This window comes from Gorilla gorilla, chromosome 11 (assembly GCF_029281585.2).
Source record: "Gorilla gorilla gorilla isolate KB3781 chromosome 11, NHGRI_mGorGor1-v2.1_pri, whole genome shotgun sequence".
NCBI lineage: Eukaryota > Metazoa > Chordata > Mammalia > Primates > Hominidae > Gorilla > Gorilla gorilla.
In genome coordinates, this window is record NC_073235.2 from 62,908,725 (window position 1) to 62,929,402 (window position 20,678).

The 20,678-nt window shown below is 41.1% G+C and overlaps 1 protein-coding gene across 20 annotated transcripts in view; it reads right to left on the reverse strand.

Moving 5' to 3' along the window:
- Positions 1–20,678, reverse strand: part of RBMS1 (RNA binding motif single stranded interacting protein 1) — a 219,175-nt gene that overhangs the window by 123,747 nt on the left and 74,750 nt on the right. For 5 of the 20 annotated variants that reach the window (XM_063694927.1, XM_063694923.1, XM_063694920.1 and 2 more), the window contains exon 1: positions 11,451–11,864. The exons of 12 other annotated variants lie outside the window; for them this stretch is intronic. In XM_063694927.1, the coding sequence (XP_063550997.1) occupies positions 11,451–11,519 (69 nt within the window). In that variant the 5' untranslated portion in view covers positions 11,520–11,864. Of the gene's footprint in view, positions 1–11,450; positions 11,886–20,678 lie in introns of those variants that run through there. 3 more of the 20 variants (XM_019022438.4, XM_055379095.2, XM_063694925.1) reach the window with 3 other exon arrangements.

Below are 20,678 nucleotides of genomic sequence, written 5' to 3' on the forward strand. Positions count from 1 at the left end.
TGCCACGTGCTGTCACCCAGATGATGTCATGTAATCATCTCAATAACACTCAGTAACTATTATCCCTGGTTTTGCTGCCAAGGAAATTAAGACCCAGAAAGTTTAAGAAATGTCCCTTCGAGTGATAAGAGCTGGGATCCACACCAATGTCCACCTTTTTTTCTTTAAAAGCAACCTGTGTTTTGAAATGGTTTGATAGTGAAATTTTTTTAAACGGACGCTGGCCATGTGGTTCAGTTGAAAAAAATTAACACTTTATTTTGGTTTGTGTTTCATGGTTTGTGGAATCTGTTTGAAATATGATTTGATTTACACAAATATTACAACAGTAGTTAGAGGGAGGTGTAATTTATACAAGAACTTCATCTTAATAATTATAACCACCTGAGTTCTTACTAGGTGCCAGACAGACCCATATGTACTATCTCATTTAATCCTCCAAACAACTCCACAAGGAAGGATCCCAGGACTACTCTACCTTCAAGGCTTTTACCTCAGAACTTCCTCTCTGAAGCAGCCTGTTTCACCTCTCTCTCCCAGGGACTTTTCTTTTTACCTTTTTTTTTTTTTTTTTTTTTTGAGACGAAGTAAGTCTCACTCTGTTGCCTAGGCTGGAGTACAGTGGCACCATCTCAGCTCACTGCAACCTCCGCCTCCTGGGTTCAAGCAATTCTCCTGCCTCAGCCTCCTGAGTGGCTGGGATACAGGCAGGCGCCACCAAGCCCGGCTGATTTTTGTATTTTTAGTAGAGACGGGGTTTCACCATGTTGGTCAGGCTGGTCTCGAACTCCTGACCTCGTAATCCGCCCACCTCGGCCTCCCAAAGTGCTGGGATTACAGGCGTGAGCCACCGCGCCCAGCCGTAGGGAATGTCTACCTGCGCATGCACTTGGCACTCTCTGCCCGAGGTCCGGGGACTTTCCCCTAGGCGGAAGGATCTTATCAGAATCTCCATGCCCCACCCTATACCAAAAGCTCATTGTCTTTCTTGATTTCACGTTTCCTTAGCCTTTACAGTGCTCTCAATTTTCAGAGCATACTCATCTTACCAATGTCAAACCCTATATAAACCCATTATCCAGATGCTTTCCCTTACTTATTGCTCGTGGAGGGTCAGGATACCATGCCAACTCGTACCTCTGAACTCCCATGGCTCCTTACTACTGCTTGAGTCATCCTTGCACTCATTTCTGTTTGAATGCTCACCAAATTCCCAAGAGCATTATTCCAAATCTTCTGTCATACTCCTTAAACTGAAAATCCCATCTTTTTTATTTTATAGAATCTGAACAGACAACCTCGCCTCCTTACTGAAACCTAAGCTTTCATAAAAACGTGAGCTTCACTGGCCTTCCTGCCTTCTCTAGCATAACCCATTTTCTCCTTCCTGTAATCACTATCAGGAAGACTTCTGAGGAGCCCTTTCCTGTAAGACTAATCCTGCCTCAACCTTTCATAAAAGTAAGCCCTATTTCCAAATATTCCCTCTTTTTTCTAGCACCTTGCTTTACCTACAAACACAGATGCTGAAATAATCTTGTCTCTAGGCTGTCACTTGAAATTTTCAGGAAAAAAACTCTCTTCTTTGGCGTCTGACTTTCCTAAACACACACCCTTCTTCATTCATTCACTCTTTAAACCCTTTGGAATGTGCTTCCCTCACCCCTGCCTCCACCCTCCTTTCCTGCCCCACTACACACACAGGACTCCACTGAGACTTCTGTTTTAAAAGTTTACAAAGACCTCCCAATGTGTATTTCCAATGGCCCTTTACTAGGCTTTTGTCTTTCTTGACCTCTTGGCAACATTTAATGGAGCTGACCACCTCTTCTTAAAACTTTGTTCTCCTTGGCTTCTGTGACACTCTCCGGATTCTCTCAGTTTTGTGCCACTTCTTTCCTCCTACTTTGCCTAAGGCTCCCCCCTACTCCTGCCCAATATAGAATCTGTGCTCCCCGAAGTCTGTCCCATCTCTTGTCTTGACACATTCTCTCCTCGGAGTGCTTTAATCCATTCCCAGTGCTCCACCTATTAAATCTGAGAAGTTTCTGTGCTTTTTCCCCAGAGCTCCGATTCTCTAACTGCTTGCTAGAAATTTCTGCCTGGGATGGCAAGTGGGAAGAATAATGTGTAATTCATGTGGACAAGTTAACATGGCCAAACCAAACTCACTGCCTTTCCCCCAGAAACTCTTATTTTGGTAGGCTGAATACTCTAAACCACTCACCACTATATCTGCCCATCTTCCATATTCCTTTGAGGTGGGAGATGTTTTAATATAACCAATGTACTTGTTAGACTATAGATATTAAAGGTGACTGTATAGTTATGAATGACATATATTACCAAGAATGAAATTTGCCATATAACAATGTGTTTGAGAAGATCCAGGACAAACACGAAAATCCATGCAGACATGTGAGGCAGCTTCTACTCTGACTTCAAGGTAATCTCAAGGGAGCGGTAAAGAAATGCTTACAACCATCTCCCCAACCAAAATAACTTCTTAAAGTGGTTTTCACTAGGGGTGTGTGATTAGCCATTTAGGCTGGACGATTCTTCCTTATGAGAAATTGAGCTGGACACTGCAGGATATTAAGTATCCCTGGTGTCTGGACACTAGTATCAGAATTCAACAATCCCTCTCCAATTTAACAGCAAAATAATAATAGTAATAATAATAATGATGATGATGATGTGGAAAATCCCTGTAATAGAAAGGCTGGGTTTTTCCTCATCACTGAGCCCCAGAGCAAAAAAGGTTGCAGTAACTTTTCATTTTCCCAATCATTTAAGACTAGAAGCCTACGATGGTCTATTCCCGAGACCTTCCCCTCCCCATCCAGCCAGTCACCAGCCAAATCTTGTCAATTCTTTCTACACAATATCTTGAATCCATTCTATTTAATATATTCACACTGCCACATTTTACATCTTTATTTCAACTGAGACAATACCTTCTAAACTCAGGCTCTCCTCTCACCCATTTTAGCAAGCTTGCTCCTATTGACCTCTGTTCTTCAAACTCTACCCTGCAGTCAACCTAACGTGAACTACCCACTATGTCCCTGATAAAGCCCATGTTTTCTATCTTCAAATCTTTGCTGAATCAATGTTCTTTTTACCTGAAATGTCGCCTTCCATGATGCAACCAATTATCCTGTCTCCTAAGTTAGAAATTTTGTTCAAGTTCTTCTCCCTCTCCTTCCAAATGTAGTCACGAAAACTTTTGGAGGACACAGATCCCTCTGACAAATGGATGAAAGCTATGAATCTCTACCAAAGAAATAGCCAATGTATGCACATTTTGCATACAATTTTAAGGGCTTCCTGTATTTCAGTATCTATAAAATTTGGTCACTCCTCCTGCCTACAATTTAACTGACTTCTTTTGGGTCCTCACCAGCTCTCAGCAGTTTTAACAGCTAGCTAGCTGGTTCCCCTGCCCAGCTTCTCCCCTAATGTGCACCAGTGTTATCTCCTGCATGCCACCAGTTTACTTTGCAAAGATTCCTGTCTGCTTTTTTTTTTTTTTTTTTAAAATCACTTACACCTACAACTCAATTAATTATAACTCAATGTTTCTGAGCCCCTCTTAAACTTTCAGTGTAAACAAAAGAACTATTCACTGTCTTAGAATTGGTCTGATACATTTAACATATAAAACTGAGAATACAAAATAGAGCCAAAGTACTTTCTAGAATATCTGAATTGGCAGGGTTGGGTTGATCACAAATGGTCTTCCAAAAAGGATTTATAGGCAGTTCTCCAAAGAGGAGAGAGACAAAGAGATTTTGTCTTAGAACAGAGAAAGAAAATGCTGGACGATAGGACCGATAACTAAGAAAAAAAGGGGGAGATTTAAGAATCTGAGATAATTCAAAACAATGAGGCTACATATTTGCTCCCAACCTACACAGCACCAAAACAATGAGACTGGAACCGATTTTGCAAAGTGATACATCAACTAGCAAAGTAAGAAACAAACAAGGTAAGAGTGCTTTCTTCTCTCTTAGCCCCTACTTCCCCTTCCCTCTCTTCAGCACTCCCTGCTCCTCCCCCTCTTGCTCTGGAGCTTTGCAGCCTCTGCAGTGCACACCTAAAACTCCCCAGACACACTGAAAACTCCCCTGGGTTATACACTAACAGCTGCTTCTACAATGCTGACATTATCTGTACCTTGTACTTCTTACAGAAATCCTTACTCTTCCATTATACATTAAAGAAACCTCTAAAGAAGCCACATCTCCCACTGCACGGCCCTTTCAAAAAGGGAAAAGCTTGCACATGTATCTCGGAACTGGAAATTAAATTAAATTTAATTTAAAAAACGAAAGAAACAAAATGAAAAATACATATATATGAGGAAAAAAAAAAAAAGCTAAGAGCCAAAAAGCAAGTTTGCAATGAAGACAATCATATGTATTCATAATAAAATAAACCCAAAGGATTCCAACATAGATAGGACAGTCTTGGCTTGTCACATTTAATACAGAAATTAAATGTGGAGAAAATTTATCTGTCCACAAAACAGCTGTAAGTCAAATGAAAACAGGTGATTGTGATAATGCCTCTATATTTAGAATATTTAGAACAGCTACTCTCCTGAAAAGTAATCTAGAATATGAAATTTCATATATATAGCTACGTTCCCCCTCACTAACTCATGTACATAAATTTGTGCCTTAAAAATGTTTCAAAAAGTACAGAAGGCATATTTAAAATATGTATAAAAATAGGAAATTTTTAAGTTATCAAGTTAAAAAGTATCTGTCAGAAACAAGTGATTTCTAAAAAGGTAGGACAGGAGTTTACAGGAAACAAAAATAATACATAAAGAATAGGAAACGACCACCCCTCAAAACTCAGGCATTAGAAACAAGCAGTACCTTCATGCGTGATTGAAATTCTCAAAATGAATTCTTTGCAATTTCACCACAATTTTGAGACATTTAAAAAATACAATTTTCTAGGTTTTGTTTTGTTTTGTTTTTTCACTGTCTTTTTCTTGATAACCAAAGGACTGCATGCTCATTGTGGGGGACAAGAGAGACTGGATGGTCGAAAAAAATGTAAAGGATCATAAAAAACAGTCATTTGTGATTCTATAGCAGAGGAAGCCATTTGTTAATATTTTGGCATATTTCCTTCCAGTTTTTAAAAATACTTTTTTGAGATTGTATTGCATATACAATTGACAAACAAAAGATAATCTTCTCTAGTTTACATTACACTGTTATGAAATTCCATATGTTTAAATGGATAAAGTGGAGCCAACATAGATTTCTATGTATTAGGGTACTGTTCTGCGTAACACCAAGTTTCTTGCTGCTGCTGTGGTTATAGTAAGTGTTAAGTCCCAACAGTTATACTGATTTTTTATTTTAGTCCAGGATTTCATTTGCTCCATTTAATTCTTTCACCTTACCCTAATTCCAGGAAATGCTTTCTTCCTTTCCTCACAGTGTGTTCTATACTATTTTAAAGTTTACACCAAGATTTTAGAATGTGTTAAGCAAAGCATTCTGTACAGATGCGAGTTTAAAAACAAACACCCACTAAACACCTACAGATGTCCAAGGACAAAAAAAATGTTTATTTTTCTGAGTAATGCAAAGACGATATCTTTGAAAATCAAATACACAAACAAGACAAAGGAAAGAATTCAGGAAATAATTGTGCATACACTAATAATCAAATCTGTTTTCCAGCAAATTAAAAAGTAGCATTTTTCACTGATAAGAATGATCAATGCTCTTTTTACCTTCCTAATATATTTGCATGAAATAAAGAAGAAAGGATTGAAAGTCTTCCCCAGAGAGGAAGCAAATTCTGCTATCGAGGGCATAAACCATGACCAACTGTTTAAAAATATGGTGGGATCCACTTTTCTACTTCTTGGTACTTTCTTTTTTTAAAAAAATGTGGTTGAGAATTTCATTTTCAACCTCAGGTCCTTACCCTTTTTCAGGCTGCCCCTCATTCTAAACACAGTCCATTCTTAGAGGCTGTAAACACGGCCATTCTTAGGCGACTGTGTCAAGGTCTCCCTAGACCACACAGAAGTCTCCTAGGACCACCCGCTGTTGCTTGCTCTGTGGGGACATTAATAATAGCACCTTAGAAGGATTAACAACAACAACCCTGTGAAGTGGGCACTATTATCTTTACTTAGCAGAAACTCAGACTTAGGGAGGTTAAGTGAAAAAGCATGCAAATGGTAGAGCCAGAACTTAAGCCATAGTCTTTCAATTAGGTAGAGTGCAGGCGGAAGCATGGACCAAATGGTTCAAGGAGGTAAAATGTGAAACGTGCGTTATCAGGGCCTAAGGAATATGCTAAGGGGCAAACTTTTCAGTGGAAAAAGTAAGAATAGTATGTCTTATTATCATGATTTTTTTATAACGAGTTTTAAAAAGCGAATTGGATTTCCCTGAGAGAGGGCTGCTAGATTTAGCAAATTTAAAAATGCAGTATGATGAAAATCTGGGACATACTTATACTAAAAAATTATTCACTGTTTATCTGAAATTCAAATTTAACTCAGTGTCTAGTATGTCATCTGTGAAAGCCTTTATAAAACAAACAAACAAAAACACTAATACGTTCAAGAGCTACAATTCCCACATCTGAAATCTGGACACTGTGGGCCACATGTCTTTGGGAGGCCAAGTAAAGGGAAGTGCAGTGAGGCCACAGCTGTTCTTCACGGGCTTTCTTTTTCCTAGTAGCAGACACAGCCCTTGACTCCAGGGACCTAGCTTTCACCACGTAGGCCACTTAATGTCACTGCCTCAAAACTCCAGACCTTCTCTATATGGATGCTATGAAGATTAAATATGACTGAGGCTTATACATCCTTAAAATATTTATTTATTGGGTGAGTATTTTATAAACATATTCTCAGAATCCTGGATCAGATAGACTCTTACCCTCCTAAGAAAGGTCTCAAAAATAAAAGTACTAATATATGGTGAGCCCAGTTGACAGTAATCTCTAAAAATAAGGAAAAGCAAAAAACTAGAAGTATGTTCAAAACCTGAAGTGAACTATGGAACATGTAATGAGATGCCGAAACGGTCCCTAGTAGAAAAAGTGGACAATCACGATGAATTGTACAGTTTTCAAATGGCTATGTATGGGTAGATTTTAAAATATCATCATCATGACTCATAGATCCTACCTGACCACAAATACACAGAGATAACATAACATAAAAATGGGCCAGTACCTTACTTATACATACCAATTTACCTTTCTGCTACTCTCCACTAAACCTCCAATCTCTGTAGCTTGAAGACGTTTACTTTCTTTAAAACAACAACAAATTGGGACTGTTTCAGGCAGTGTTCATTTAAATATCTTCTATGCACAAGTTTAATCTTCAAACTTTAACAAAACCCAATCTACTAAACACAAATTGCTGTGAACAGAAACTGCCTGAAGAGGATTAATCAACAGCTTTGTATGTCATCCTCTAAACAAGGCCAAACACTGAATCACTGTTGAATTCCTCACGTGCAGCTACACCCAGTTAATCTTGAAGAAGGCAGTAAACTATGTAAATCTACTTAAACTGGGAAGATAAGTACTTCCCTCATCAAAAGTTAGCAACATTTAACAAGTACAACTATTGGAGGGCAAGACAATTAAACACACACAGATATAAACACACACATACACACACGCAGAAAAATTTTGCATTCACTCCCCTACCTCCAAAACCCTACTGGAAACCACTAGGACAACATACTGCTTAGCAAAAAAGGCCTTCCTACATGCCACGATGTGCAGAAACCAAAGTATGGTTGGTTTGTAACTTAACTACCTCAAGAAAGCAGTTCCAAAATGGAAGGAAACAGGAAGAGGAGTAGCTAATAAAAGAATTCAAGAAACAACACAAAGGAAAAATGAAAATACCAATTTTCTATATCTAAAAGCCTTTGAGTATAAATCACTTTTTTTGTTTCAAAACACACTAAAATATTTTCACAGCTACAAAAGTCCTGATAAATGGTTTCATTTTGGTTTTCGGGGTGCTCTTTTCATACAATTAGATTGGATTTGCTTAATGAACACCATATACTTCAAAGTCACAGTCAACAGTAATAGAACGTACACATTTGTCCACTGAGACTTGAACCAATCATCTTTATTTAGATACTGCCTACTCGGTTATCACTCCATTCAAAAGCTTCTCACTTTGACTTGAGCTGAGCAGGTGTATTTCTAATGTGCTCACAGGCCTGTGAGGCAGGAAAATCCTGTTGATCCCAGATGATGCCAGAGATCAGTACTCCCTGATGCCCTAGCTACACTACGTGGGGGCAGGTGAGGGATGAGTACCAACCACCTCTGCTTTAACTGAAACTAGCTCACTCCTACACAGTCGGCCCTCCGTATAAAGAGGTTCTGCATCCGCCTACTGTGGATTAAAAATATTTCGGGGAAAAGCAATAAAAATAGCAATAAAACAATTTGAAAATAATACAGTATAACAATTATTTACATAGCATCTACATAGTATCAGGTATTATAAGTAATCTAGAGATTAAAGAATACGAGAAGACGTACATAGGTTATATACAAATACTACGCAATTTTATATCAGGACCTTGAGCCATCCTGGAACCAATCTCCCTCGGATGCTGAGAGATGACTGTATATGTAAAATGTAAAAAGCTTTAAGAGTTGTACAATCATTCAGTACAGCCACATTTTTATATCAATGCTGCTTCTAAACATCACAAACTTACCATCTGTATCATCCATTTGCTTCATCATTCACCTCCTAGCTCACAAGTTCTCCCTCCCCAAAAAGGTGGGAGGAATCCCTAAACTGGACTTCTGAGATTAGAAGGGTGATGGGCGATGATGCAGATAAGTTCTCTATGGGTTGCTATTGAGCAGTACATGTAGGCAGGCAGCCGTAGTGTGGTGGCTTGGAAGGCAGTGATTGTCAGGGTTCAAATCCTGGCTCTGCACTTTGAGTTGAATAGACTTTGGGCAATTTGCTTAATCTATGCCTCAGTGTTCTTAATTGTAAAATGGATATACAAATATTGCCTGCCTCACAGGGCTTTTAAGATGACTAAATGAGTTAATCTGCCAAAAACATTCAGAACAGCAATCAGCAGGTAGTGAAGTACTCAATGAAAGTTAGCTACTACTATTATGTATGTATAATGCAAGTGTGATTCCGAACCATTACGGTGTTTTTTCCAAAGGTGACTGTAAAGTATTCCTTACATTCCATTTTTTTTTTCTGGCAAATTAGCTGAGATCAGCTCTAACAGCTGATTATGTATTTCTAGACTAAAATCAAACTGCATCATATACCTAAAATCTGCCAATTCTTTCATCAAAATGAACAAACTAATATGAACTGCAAGGTTGAAGCTTAACATCACAAAATCTTATAAAAAGCATTAATTAGACTTCCCATTTAGGCTAAGCCAGGATGAGATCACAAAGTCACTCATGGTAACCAGGTCCCCGCGCTGGAAGTGTGCTTTCCCAGTGAATGGCTAAATACTAACAAAAGAAACCTTTGACTCAAATACCACTGGTACCCGGGGTCTTGTGTCTGTATAATGCCTACACATTCATTTCTTTCTTTGCCTATAGAAAAAAGAAAGTCTGTTTGTTTTTCTGATTCAGTCAGCCCTTTTAGTCTTTGAATCTAAGGAGAGCCCTGTGAAAAGAAGAGCATCTTATCAGCGTGCTCCAGACCAGCAGGCTACCCCCCTTCACACACAAAACCTCCAGCCCCTCACAGCCAAAGGCCTCGCCCTCAGAGCCTTTTCCCCATTTCAGAGCTAACACCCCGCCGGGTTTTGACAACAAATAAATGAATACACAAGGCCCTAACATAATTAGCCATCTTTTCAGGTAGAGTGAGGTGGGTGGGGGAGGAGGGGTTGCAAGGGGAATGTTTATTGTAAATTGGCTGCATTTATGAAGTTGATGTAAGTGTACTGGATCCGAGAGCATTTCTTTTAAATGAAGCCACATAAAATGACTTCGAGATGCCTGCTTCTGAATCTTGACTATCTTAGCATATCCTTCAGCCGAGTCATAAATGCAGATTTTATCTATTTAATTAAAGGAAAGAACTTCTTAACCCAGGTAAAAGTTCCATGGACTTCCACATCAAGGGCACACAGACCACGGTGTTTACTGTCTCTTTAAAGGAAAGTTAACATAGAAAAGAACCAAAGACCAGAAGGCAGAAAACATATATTTTCGACACTGCCAAAATACTTGCAAATACACTTACGCTAGGACATACACACAAAAAAGAATGACTCTGACAACAAGACCTAAACATAATCAATAATCCTGTAAATACCTAAAGGGAAGCCACCAAGCATCACTGCCATCGGTCGTGATCTTAAGAGAGCCACGGTCTGCATGGAAGGCTACAGTTCGCTTGTATCCTTTTTGGGATAATAACTTAATTGATTTGTCTCAGTGGCTAAGGATGCAGACAAGAGATTTATTATGGAGGAAAAATATCTGCAATCCTGTTTTTGTTTTCTCAACATGCATCTTGCCACTGACCTCTAAATCAGTTTAACCTTTTCTAAACAGACTTGCACATTTTTTAGATAATTTAAAGCTACGTTTTGTTATTGCTGCTGCTGAAAGGCTCTGTGAGATGTATCACAACATGGCTTCAGTAACCTTCTTTTAAAAACAAAGATGAAAAACAAAAGGCCTCAACTATAAGCTCCCAGCTCCATTCCTTTTCCCAGCAGGGGATTGTGATCTAACCACTGAAGTGGCTTTCGAGTTCAATCTGTTAAAAAATGTATGAAACGGTATTAAAATAGGAAAGAGCATGTGTATGACTCAGGCATATCCAAATATCTTCTGCAACTAGGATGTCACAGGATTTCCCTGTGCTACTGAAAACCTTGAGAAAGTGACAGTAGAAGTTCCTGTTTCTTTCTCTTTTTTTTTCTTTAAATGAGGGGGGCGCGCGCGAACACACACACAGACACACACAGAGACACAGACACACACACAGACACACGTCTTCCGGGTTTCCTACGAATCAGACAGGTTCTCTGAGGTTCCTAGCGAAGACTGCACACCAGCGTGACGACTTATTACCGTACTCCGCTACATACAAAGGTTTCGGGGAAAACCCAAACTTGTTGCAGAGCTGGGTGAAGCCCCCGGCCCGGCGCGCTTCTGCCCTCGCCGGCTCTCCGCTCCTGCCCCTGCCCCTTCCTCCACTTCCCACCCTGCCCGGCCCGGGCGGCGGCGGCGAGGGCATCTCTCCTGCTCAGGTCTCCGGCCGAGCAGTCCCCGCGGCCGCCTTCCTGGGAAACAAGGTCACCGCCCAGCCGGTCCCTCCGAGGAGGCGCGGAGCCCCTGAGCGCGGCCCCCTTTGTAACGCGGGGCTCGCCGACCTCGGCGCGGCATCCCGGCCGCCGCCTCACCTGCTTGCGATAGGGCGTCCGGCAGTTGCTGCTGCCCCCGGGGTTGCCACTGCTGCTGGGGAAGATCATCGCTGCGGGCGGCGGCGGCGGGTGCGGGCGCGGGCGCGGGCGCGGGGCAGCCTCGCCGCGAGGGGGAGGGCGCAAGGAGGGGGCCGGCCGGGCCCGGGGCCGCGGCAGCTCTGGGAACTCCCTCTCGCCGCGCGGCGGCGGCCGGCGGGGGCTGCAGCTCCGCGCTGACTTCCCCTCCGCCCTCGACCTCCGCACTCGCCTAAAAGTACGGCGTGGCAGCGGGCGAGACTCGAGCAGCTCGGGCAGCCGCCGCCCTGCGTGCCATGGACGGGAGTTCGCGCGCGGAGCTGGCGGCGTCGCCGACTCTCCCGGCGGCAGCGGAGGAGCAGCGCCGCCGCGTCCCCACCTACCGCGGCCTCAACCACCGCCCTGAGAGAGCGCCGGCCGGGGGCGGGGAGGCGGCAGCGCACCGCCTCGCACCGCGCCCAGGCCCACCCGCGCCTCCCCGCCCGCCCGCTGGGCGCGGCGCCTGCCGCCCCATCGCCCGCCCGGCCCCCGCGCTCTCCCTCCCGGGATCGGGGCCGGAGCCGTGGCCGGGCGGCCCGGGGAGCAGCCGGCGCCCCCGCTCTGGTGCAATGGTTGGGTCTGGCTCCCCGCATGCCGCACATTCCTCGGAGTAGCCAACCCCCCTCCTCTGTTCTTTTTCCCCCTCGGTTCTTTCCTAAGCACCAGCGGCAGCTTTGCACCCCGGCTCGAAGCCCCTTTTAAGGTCGTCGCTTCGGGGACCACTCTGGCACCTCGGTCTTCCCTCTCTTCTTCACCTTTCGAACTAGGCCCCCCGCGCCACTCTTCAAGAAAAGGTGTGGACAATCACCCCTACTTCAACGAACACACGACCCTCCCGTCAAACCTCTGCAAATCTCCATCCCCCGATTCACACGCTAAAATTTTAGCAGAGGAAACAGCTCTCCACTCCCCAGCCCCTCACCCAAATACGATCGGTAAAGTTTTGTTTTATCCCTAAGCCAGAGTTTACCAGCTTTCCTTCAAGATGATAATATCAAGGAGCGAAAATCATTTAAGGCCATCGGTTTGGTAAACCTTTCTCCCTAAAAACTGGAACAGTGTAATCCTTCCTTATGTTAATTATTAGATGCGACACAAATGTGTTTTCTTAGGACACAGAAACTCGGCAAAAAAGAGACAAAGGGAGGAGGGACTTCCCTTTGTTTCCCGATGTAAATGACCTACGGCTGCTCAAGCCGTCCCTTTTCTCGACCACCTTTCCGTGGACGTATGAAGCCCCGAACCTGTGCAGTGCAGAAGGCCTCCACAGCAGCCCGGACTGACAGAGCCTGCGGTCTCTGGATAAGCCACTGGGACGGGCTTGCCATCCTTCAGATTGGCCTGTTCCACGGTGACTTTTACAGAATACTATCGCTGCAGTAAATACTACAGAGTTCTTCCTTGGTTTTACCTTCCTGGAAAGGCTCATCTGCCATGATAATGAAAAATCCTAACTTGTCTAAAAAGTGAAGGCGTATGCCTTCTGGCTTCCCTAAGGAAAAGTGTCCCCTATGGAAATGAAGTCTTCTGGCAAAGCTGTGGCCATTCAAAGGCTTTTCTAGCAGCAAGGAATTGGAAAAAATATTCATCCTAGATATCCTGCTGGTGACTTAGTGAACCTCTTCCATACTCAGGCTCCTCCAACATTCTCCAGCCAGATAACTGGAAAGCCTCACCTATTATAAATAACCGTATAAAACACACATGTAATTGCTGATTCTTTTCATTAAAAAAAAAAAAAAAGCAAAGTAACTTCTTCTGGGCACAGTGCTAGGTGCACAATGGACGAGTAAGAACTTGCCAGACAAAATTCACATAAAAATCTGTCCTTTAAAGTGATTAAGTATCAAACACAGTATAATGAGCATTCATTGAAAATTGGTGTATCTGGTGGAACTATTTTCTGCTACTCCATGCATAAGACAACTGTTTTGACTGCCCTTTTGCTGTCTCCTCTCACTAGGACCCTTTACTGCAAGTTATCAAGCACAAGTATAAAATAGAAAACATTCATCAGAATGTTCAAGTCATAGGTGCCTTTCTCTGAGAACTTACTGCTCAACACCCCAGCAGCTCAGACCTGTCATCTGTGCATCTATGGAAAAAATTCCCTGTACAACCTCAGTTGTCAAGAGTGGCCTCTTAGGAAACCACAATGTAAACCACAAAAGAAGAGCATAGATTAATTTTTCTATGGCTGTACTCTAAGGTCATGATATTTTGGATGCTGTGCAATCCAGAATGCTAAAATTTGATTGGATACACTCTGCAATAGTTTTATGGGGATAAGAAAAGTTTTTAAGTGATGATGAAATTTAAATTAGAAAACTAAAAGAATTCTAATACTAAATACTAAGATATACTAAGAATACTAAAAGAATGTTAAAAAGACTCTGGCCGGGCACGGTGGCTCACGCCTGTAATCCCAGCACTTTGGTAGGCTGAGGCGGGCGGATCACGAGGTCAGGCGATCGAGACCATCCTGGCTAACACGGTGAAACCCCGTCTCTACTAAAAATACAAAAAATTAGCCGGGCATAGTGGCGGGCGCCTGTAGTCCCAGCTACTCAGGAGGCTGAGGCAGGAGAATGGCGTGAACCCAGGAGGCGGAGCTTGCAGTGAGCCGAGATCACGCCACTGCACCCCAGTCTGGGTGACAGAGTGAGACCCCGTCTCAAAAAAAAAATTAAAAAAAAAATTAAAAGACTCTAAGACTAGAGAAGGATATCTAAAAGCCAGCAAAATGTATGTTCTATAATGGTGAATGACATAAAAGGAGAGAATATAAGGCATATATGTTTTAAAAAAACAATGTCCACCGGGATTCAAAAGTTCCAAACTAGGTACTGTGTTCTTAAGTAAAGCATTACAAAGAGATAAGATAGATTGTCTACCCTCAACAAAATATAAAATGTAATGAAGTCACTCAAACACAAAGAATGCAACGTAAGAAAAAAAACATAACTATGAGACCCTGTATATAACATACACACTCAATTATAGATTATTTATAAGTGCTTAGTTGTAAGAGTGATTACAGGGACAGATCCTGGTGAGGTTCATCTGAAAAAGTTACTCGACCTTTGAAACAAATATGTTCTAACACAAAGAAAGTAAGAAAGCAGTCCAGAGAGACTGCAAGTTATCATGGTAAAAACGGGGCTTTGGAAGAACCTGTCCTAGAGATGCTCATCCTCTTTTTTTTTTGAGACAAAGTCTCGCTCTGTTACCAGGCTGCAGTGCAGTGGCACGATCTCAGCTCACTGCAACCTCTGCCTCTCGGGTTCCAGCGATTCTTCTGCCTCAGCCTCCCAAGTAGCTGGGACTACAGGCGTGTGCCACCACGCCTGTCTAATTTTTGTATTTTTAGTAGAGATGATGTTTCACCATGTTGGCCAGGATGGTCTCGATCTCTTGACCTCGTGATCCGCCCATCTCGGCCTCCCAAAGTTCTGGGATTACAGGCCTGAGCCACCGCACCTCACCGATGCTCATCCTCTTTCAAGGGAAACAGACTTTGCTGCCTGGGCTGTCCTATGTCTTCCTCCCTCACCTCACTCAGCTGGTAGGTAAAGAAGCTGTGGGAATCTGATCCAAGGGCAACTGACAGGCCAGTGACCTATGACCTGGCTGGGACTGAAAAAATGAGCAGGACCAATCCAATTCTCACCCTTGGGGATTTGATTCTGAAAACTCCAATGGCTGAACCAGTTACTAAGGGGCCAGAAACTATAAGAGTGCCAGGGGTAGAGTTGAGGCCACAACAAGCCAAAACCATATGCAAGCCAAGGTTATGAGGAAGCAGAAACTATGAGTAAACAGGAAGCTTACTGGCAGCGGGCAGAGAGTAGAGCATGCCAGGAGTGGGTGAGCATTTGGCCATGAAATGATGGAGGGGGCTGCAGTCCCTAGAGCTGCTTTGGCTCTTAAGACTTACAACAGCCCCTCCACATGTGTACTTAAAACACCCTTCTTCAGAAAGCTTAAAGGAATCTGGACTTCGCAATCCAAGGAACAGAATTAAAGCAGAACCAAGCAGATCTGGGTCCATATTTCAGCTTCCCACTTGTGCTCTGGGCAAGTTTGCTAACCTCTCTTGAGTGCCAGACTCCTCACAAAATTGTCTTAAGTACAGTACATGGACAAAAGTGTCAAACTCAGTAAATGGCAGTTGTTGTTATTTTTTTCCAGGTTTTATCATGGTGATGCCTAGATTTAAATGGTTGCACTGTGCAAATAACTGATGCTGAACATGAAAGAACAGGAGCAAGGGTACAGCAGGAATTAAGGACAAGCAAATTTAGGCAAGGGGAGGTCATTTTTGTAAAAAACTGTTAAATGGCTGAATGAATATGCTTTCTAAGGTTGTGTATACTGCAGATTTAACTTTAAAAGGAAAACGAAAGTCTAAAAAAAGGTCTGTTTCAAGAACCTAGGTGCACTGAAGTTTTTCTTCATCTGTTTTTGTCCGGTTTCCTTTAAAGAAGTTAGGTGTTGGAGAAGAGCCATTTTCGAATGAATTGGAAGACTGTGAGCAGTATCAGAGATCACTCTCATAAGCCAGGAGGTGTATACCAACTAGAATAATAAGGATGCAGCCACCAGTACATGCAGAAGCCTGCAATCTAAAATAGGAGATGACACACATAGGTAATAATGCCTTCTGCCACTTAAAAGAGCTCATATACCTGAAATTTGAGAATAGAATTTGAAAGACATTTGTCCCAAAGCAACAATTTTAAAATGAAAGTTTCATTTTTAAACCTTTCACGTCTCATTTAACTTTCACAACAACCTCTGAGGTTGGAAGGGTTATAAGCCTCAATGTACAGATGAAAGAAAAAAAGTTAAGGCTGGGTGACCTATCCACAAAGCTAGTAAGCAAGTAGCAAACTAGGATTAAAATCTAGACCTGGCTAGGGTTAAAAGATTTATTAAGTCTTATGCTCTCTAAAACTCTGTAACGCCGCATCTCAAAAAAAGCCTTATAGATGATGATGCTTCAATTCCTAGGTGAGTACTTGTAAACCATGGAGCACCCAAATTGCTTGCTGTACACTAATAATGCAAGACATTAAGTGATAAGTGCCAGGCAAGTGTTCTAGACAATCGTGTGCTATGGGAGTCCACAGCAGGGAGAGATCAATATAGGATATAACATGGGCATGGGAAGCTCAACTGTATAAATGTTTTGTTAGAGGGATACTCAGAAAGAAGCATTGTGCAGATGATCAGAAAAACAGAACTACAGATAGAAGGCTAGCATGAGGGACAATGCAGACTTGGGGTAATCACTGCTGAAATCATTGCTAATTGATGAACTTCCTAAAAGGGGAAGGTGAGGCGTCCTAGAGGACCCAACACCCTAATACACATATTACCGAGCCCCACATAAAAGAGTAAGCTTTGAATGAAATTACTACAAAGAAAGTATGCTGGCGAAGCTAAGCTTTGAAAGAAGGAAAAAAAATGGGGGCAGAGAAGATGTCCAAGAGATAAGAATAGAACACCTCTATCAAGAAAAGAACTGACCTACAGCAGGTTCTATCCCTCTATTGCTGTTGAACCATTTCAAGCACCCATTTTTTATTTGGGTTAAATTGAAAGGTGAAAGGAATTAAGAGGAAAAATTCATTCAACACTATATCAGACTGCAACCTTTAATGCATAAAATATAGCCACACTGTATAGGTTAGTATATGCAGTTCACACCAAAAAAAACCTATTTACTTTTAAGAGTCTTATGTATAAGAGCTCACAAAGCCTCTGGCTCCCAGCAAAACAGGAGAAAAAAAAAGAAGAAAAAATAGGGGGTCAGCAGATTCTTTCTGTTCTTTCCTCGTACAAAATAGAGTTGATAAAGTACCCTATTTCTAAAGTAGCAGCAACATTTTCTATTATTTACTATTTTGCTTTTTAAAAAATCTGCAATTCTTATTCCAAACTTAAAGGCTCCCTAGACATGTATAAAAGTACATGTGTATAAAACTGAAACCACTGTAATAAAATAAAACTATAGCTATAATCCTAGAAGGTATAGAGAACAATACAAACACAGCCATATTCTGATGAGTCCTACCAGAAGCCATAGTCTGATTATTCTGCCCTGGTTAACAAAACAGAATAAATGAGTTTTGTCCCACTGCTGCTTCTCTGCATGTAGTATTAAATAATAATAGCTGTCATTTATTGAGTAACTACTATATTCTAGGCACTTTCTAAGCACATTACACACACATACCCCAGGACAGAAGAATGACTATCCCATTTTACCAAAGAGAAAACTGAGTAACTTGCCCAAGGTCACAAATCCAATACATAGTAGAGTTGGGGTTTGATCTTGGGTCTCTTTGACTCCAAAGTCCCCTGTCTCCAATAATATTAATAATGGTTATTACTACTATTAGCTATGGATCAAGTCCAAGCCCCATAGAGAAAAACTTACATGGTATTAAGAGCCAAAGCTTGGGCATCAGAACACCTGACCCTGAATCCTGGCTTCACTCACCATTTACCATCTGTGTGACATTGGGCAAGGCACTTATCCCTTCTAGAAGCCCCCATTTGCTCAGTTGTAAAAGCATGTGGATTTACATTGAATTTCCATTCCACTGAATATAAATGCAAACTTTCCAATATTCGAATATATTGTGAATAGTACAGGTATATATATTCAGCCCCAACCTAGCATCTAAATCTCACTTCACTGATGGTTGCTAAGGTATAACTCCTCTCTTTAAACCAGTTTTTTTTTTTTTTTTTTTTTTTTTCTGGAATCATTGGTGGGACAGAGTTAGGAGAGAAGCAGAAAAATTTATCTTCTGGGATATTGTAGGATGGCTGAGATGGTGGTTAGGTGAAAGTTATTTCCATAATCCTGAACTGGAACCAAGTTTTATTTTCCCTCAAAAAAGGGTGAGAGACCATATTAGATATTAGCTACGTTATGAGATTCATAGATGCTTATTTTAGGTCAACTAAAATCCTAATCACCATTTACAACATCTCTCTATGAAGAAACATCCTCCAAACTTGAAACAAATAATTTATAAACATTTTGTGATCTAATCTGTTCATAAATTAGTTATTGCTCTGCTCTGGCATAATAGTTAATAAAAATTCAAAGCTGACAGCAATTTTTGGCATAAGGGTTATCTATAAGTTTCTGTCCCTAAGTTTTTCTATTAAAAAAATCGTTGAGTTAGCTAGCCCAACTAACCTGGGAGGCTGAGGCTGCAGTGAGCCGAGATTGCACCACTGCACTCCAGCCTGGGCAACAGAGCAAGACCCTGTCTCAAAAAAAAAAAAAAATCTATAAAAACAGGTACATGGAGTCATATCCTTTTCAAAAATACAACATCTGAATAAAATGCCATTTAAATTAAAAATTCAAGATTTTGCTTTGGTTTAAACAACAGTGAATTTGTAGCTATAGATCAAATTCCACAGCAAAATAAGTAAACTATTTGGGATACCAAGACAAAGAGAAGGTCCATTTTTCATATATTGTGAATTGCTGTTTTCCTAAATTGACTGGACGATGTCTCAATCTTCTATACTCTGATTGTGAAAATCTAGTATGGAGCTGTTATTCTCCATGCCTATTGTAAGCCTATAAAAATGTAAGTGCTTATTTTCAGAATATTTCAAGTTAATTCAATGAATTTTCCATGAATTATAGTAAAACTCATAAATTATGATGGAAAGATATTACTAGGTAATCTCTGAAATTACAGTAGTAGAGCTGGAGTTTGATCTTGGGTCTCTCTGACTCCAAAGAGATGGAAGTAACATAATTACCTATGTACGTGAGCAAACTGTGGGTAAAAGACAAGAGCTGAGGTGAGGAAGGAAGGAATGGGTGTGCAGGGAAAATTTCTGATCACAACCACTATTGCTACTAGGACCTGGGAAGAGACAGAAAGTACTTAGGAAATTAAAAAAAAAAAAAAAATTGTGGAAAACTGGAGCCAAAAATCTTTATATCATGGGAAACAAAATTAATTCGAACCTGGAATGACCATGTCCTTTACATGAGTAAAAAGCTAACTTTAACAGCAAACTGTACCCGGGAAAAACAAAACCCTCATGTAAGCTAAGAATGGCAAAAGTTTATTTAATAAGAAATTCCTAATTATCTGTAGGGAGAGGGTGCATAACCAATGTCTATCCAAAACCTAGGATGGATAGCACAAGTAAGGTTTTAAAGCATTCAAAACACAGAAGGAAAGAAACAGTAAGTTTCCTTTCTCTTCAGTTGCTAAAATTACCATTAAATTAGGTCTATTTCACTTAAAGAGGAGGATGCTAGAATAATTAATGATGTCCTTTATGTAAATGAGAATACTGAAAAGCCTTTCATTCTCCCCTGAATTATAAAGGTTCAAACAAGAAGATATAGAATTACAAATGAATTTCTATTCAGTTGAATATGTATGAAGGTAAAGTTTCCAACATCAGGATACATAGTTAAGAGTACTGAAATAGGATATTTAAAGAGTTTATAAAAATTCCCCACCCTGAGTATCTTTAAGAATGACTAGTTCTGGGTTATCTAGTACGTTTAACACATGGGGTGAACTGATGACAGACCTGTGGCAAATTGATACTCCCCAAGCGAAGAGAAGGCAAATGAGGAAATTCCGATGTTGCCATGACAATGTGACTGATCATGACATCAGTGATTCCTAATTCCAAACTAAAAAACACTCCCAGAACGCTGACAACATATTAGATACTCCCAGAACCACCCCTCCTTCACCTCCCAATCTAATGTTTGATCTAGTGGCAAATACAATGTTTCAAACAAGTCATTATTATTAAGTGTTAAAATTCAGTTAGACTCTTTTAAACTGGAGAAAGTGCCAGAAGGAAGAAGTAGATAACTTCTGAAGACATTTACATTTTTGGGGGCTATTTACATTTTTCACATGTAAGACATAATGAATTTATAAAAATGTTACAATTTATAAAATGCTTTATTATGCATTATCTCATTAAAGTCTAGGGGAAGGAGGCAGGACAGGTATTCTTACCACCTGCCCCTGCCCCGCCACCAGTGCCCACCTTTTTTTGAACAGGCAGATACCCTCAGGTCGATTAGGCAACTTGCCCTCTGACATGAAGCCCTAGAAATATAGAATTTCAGAGGTG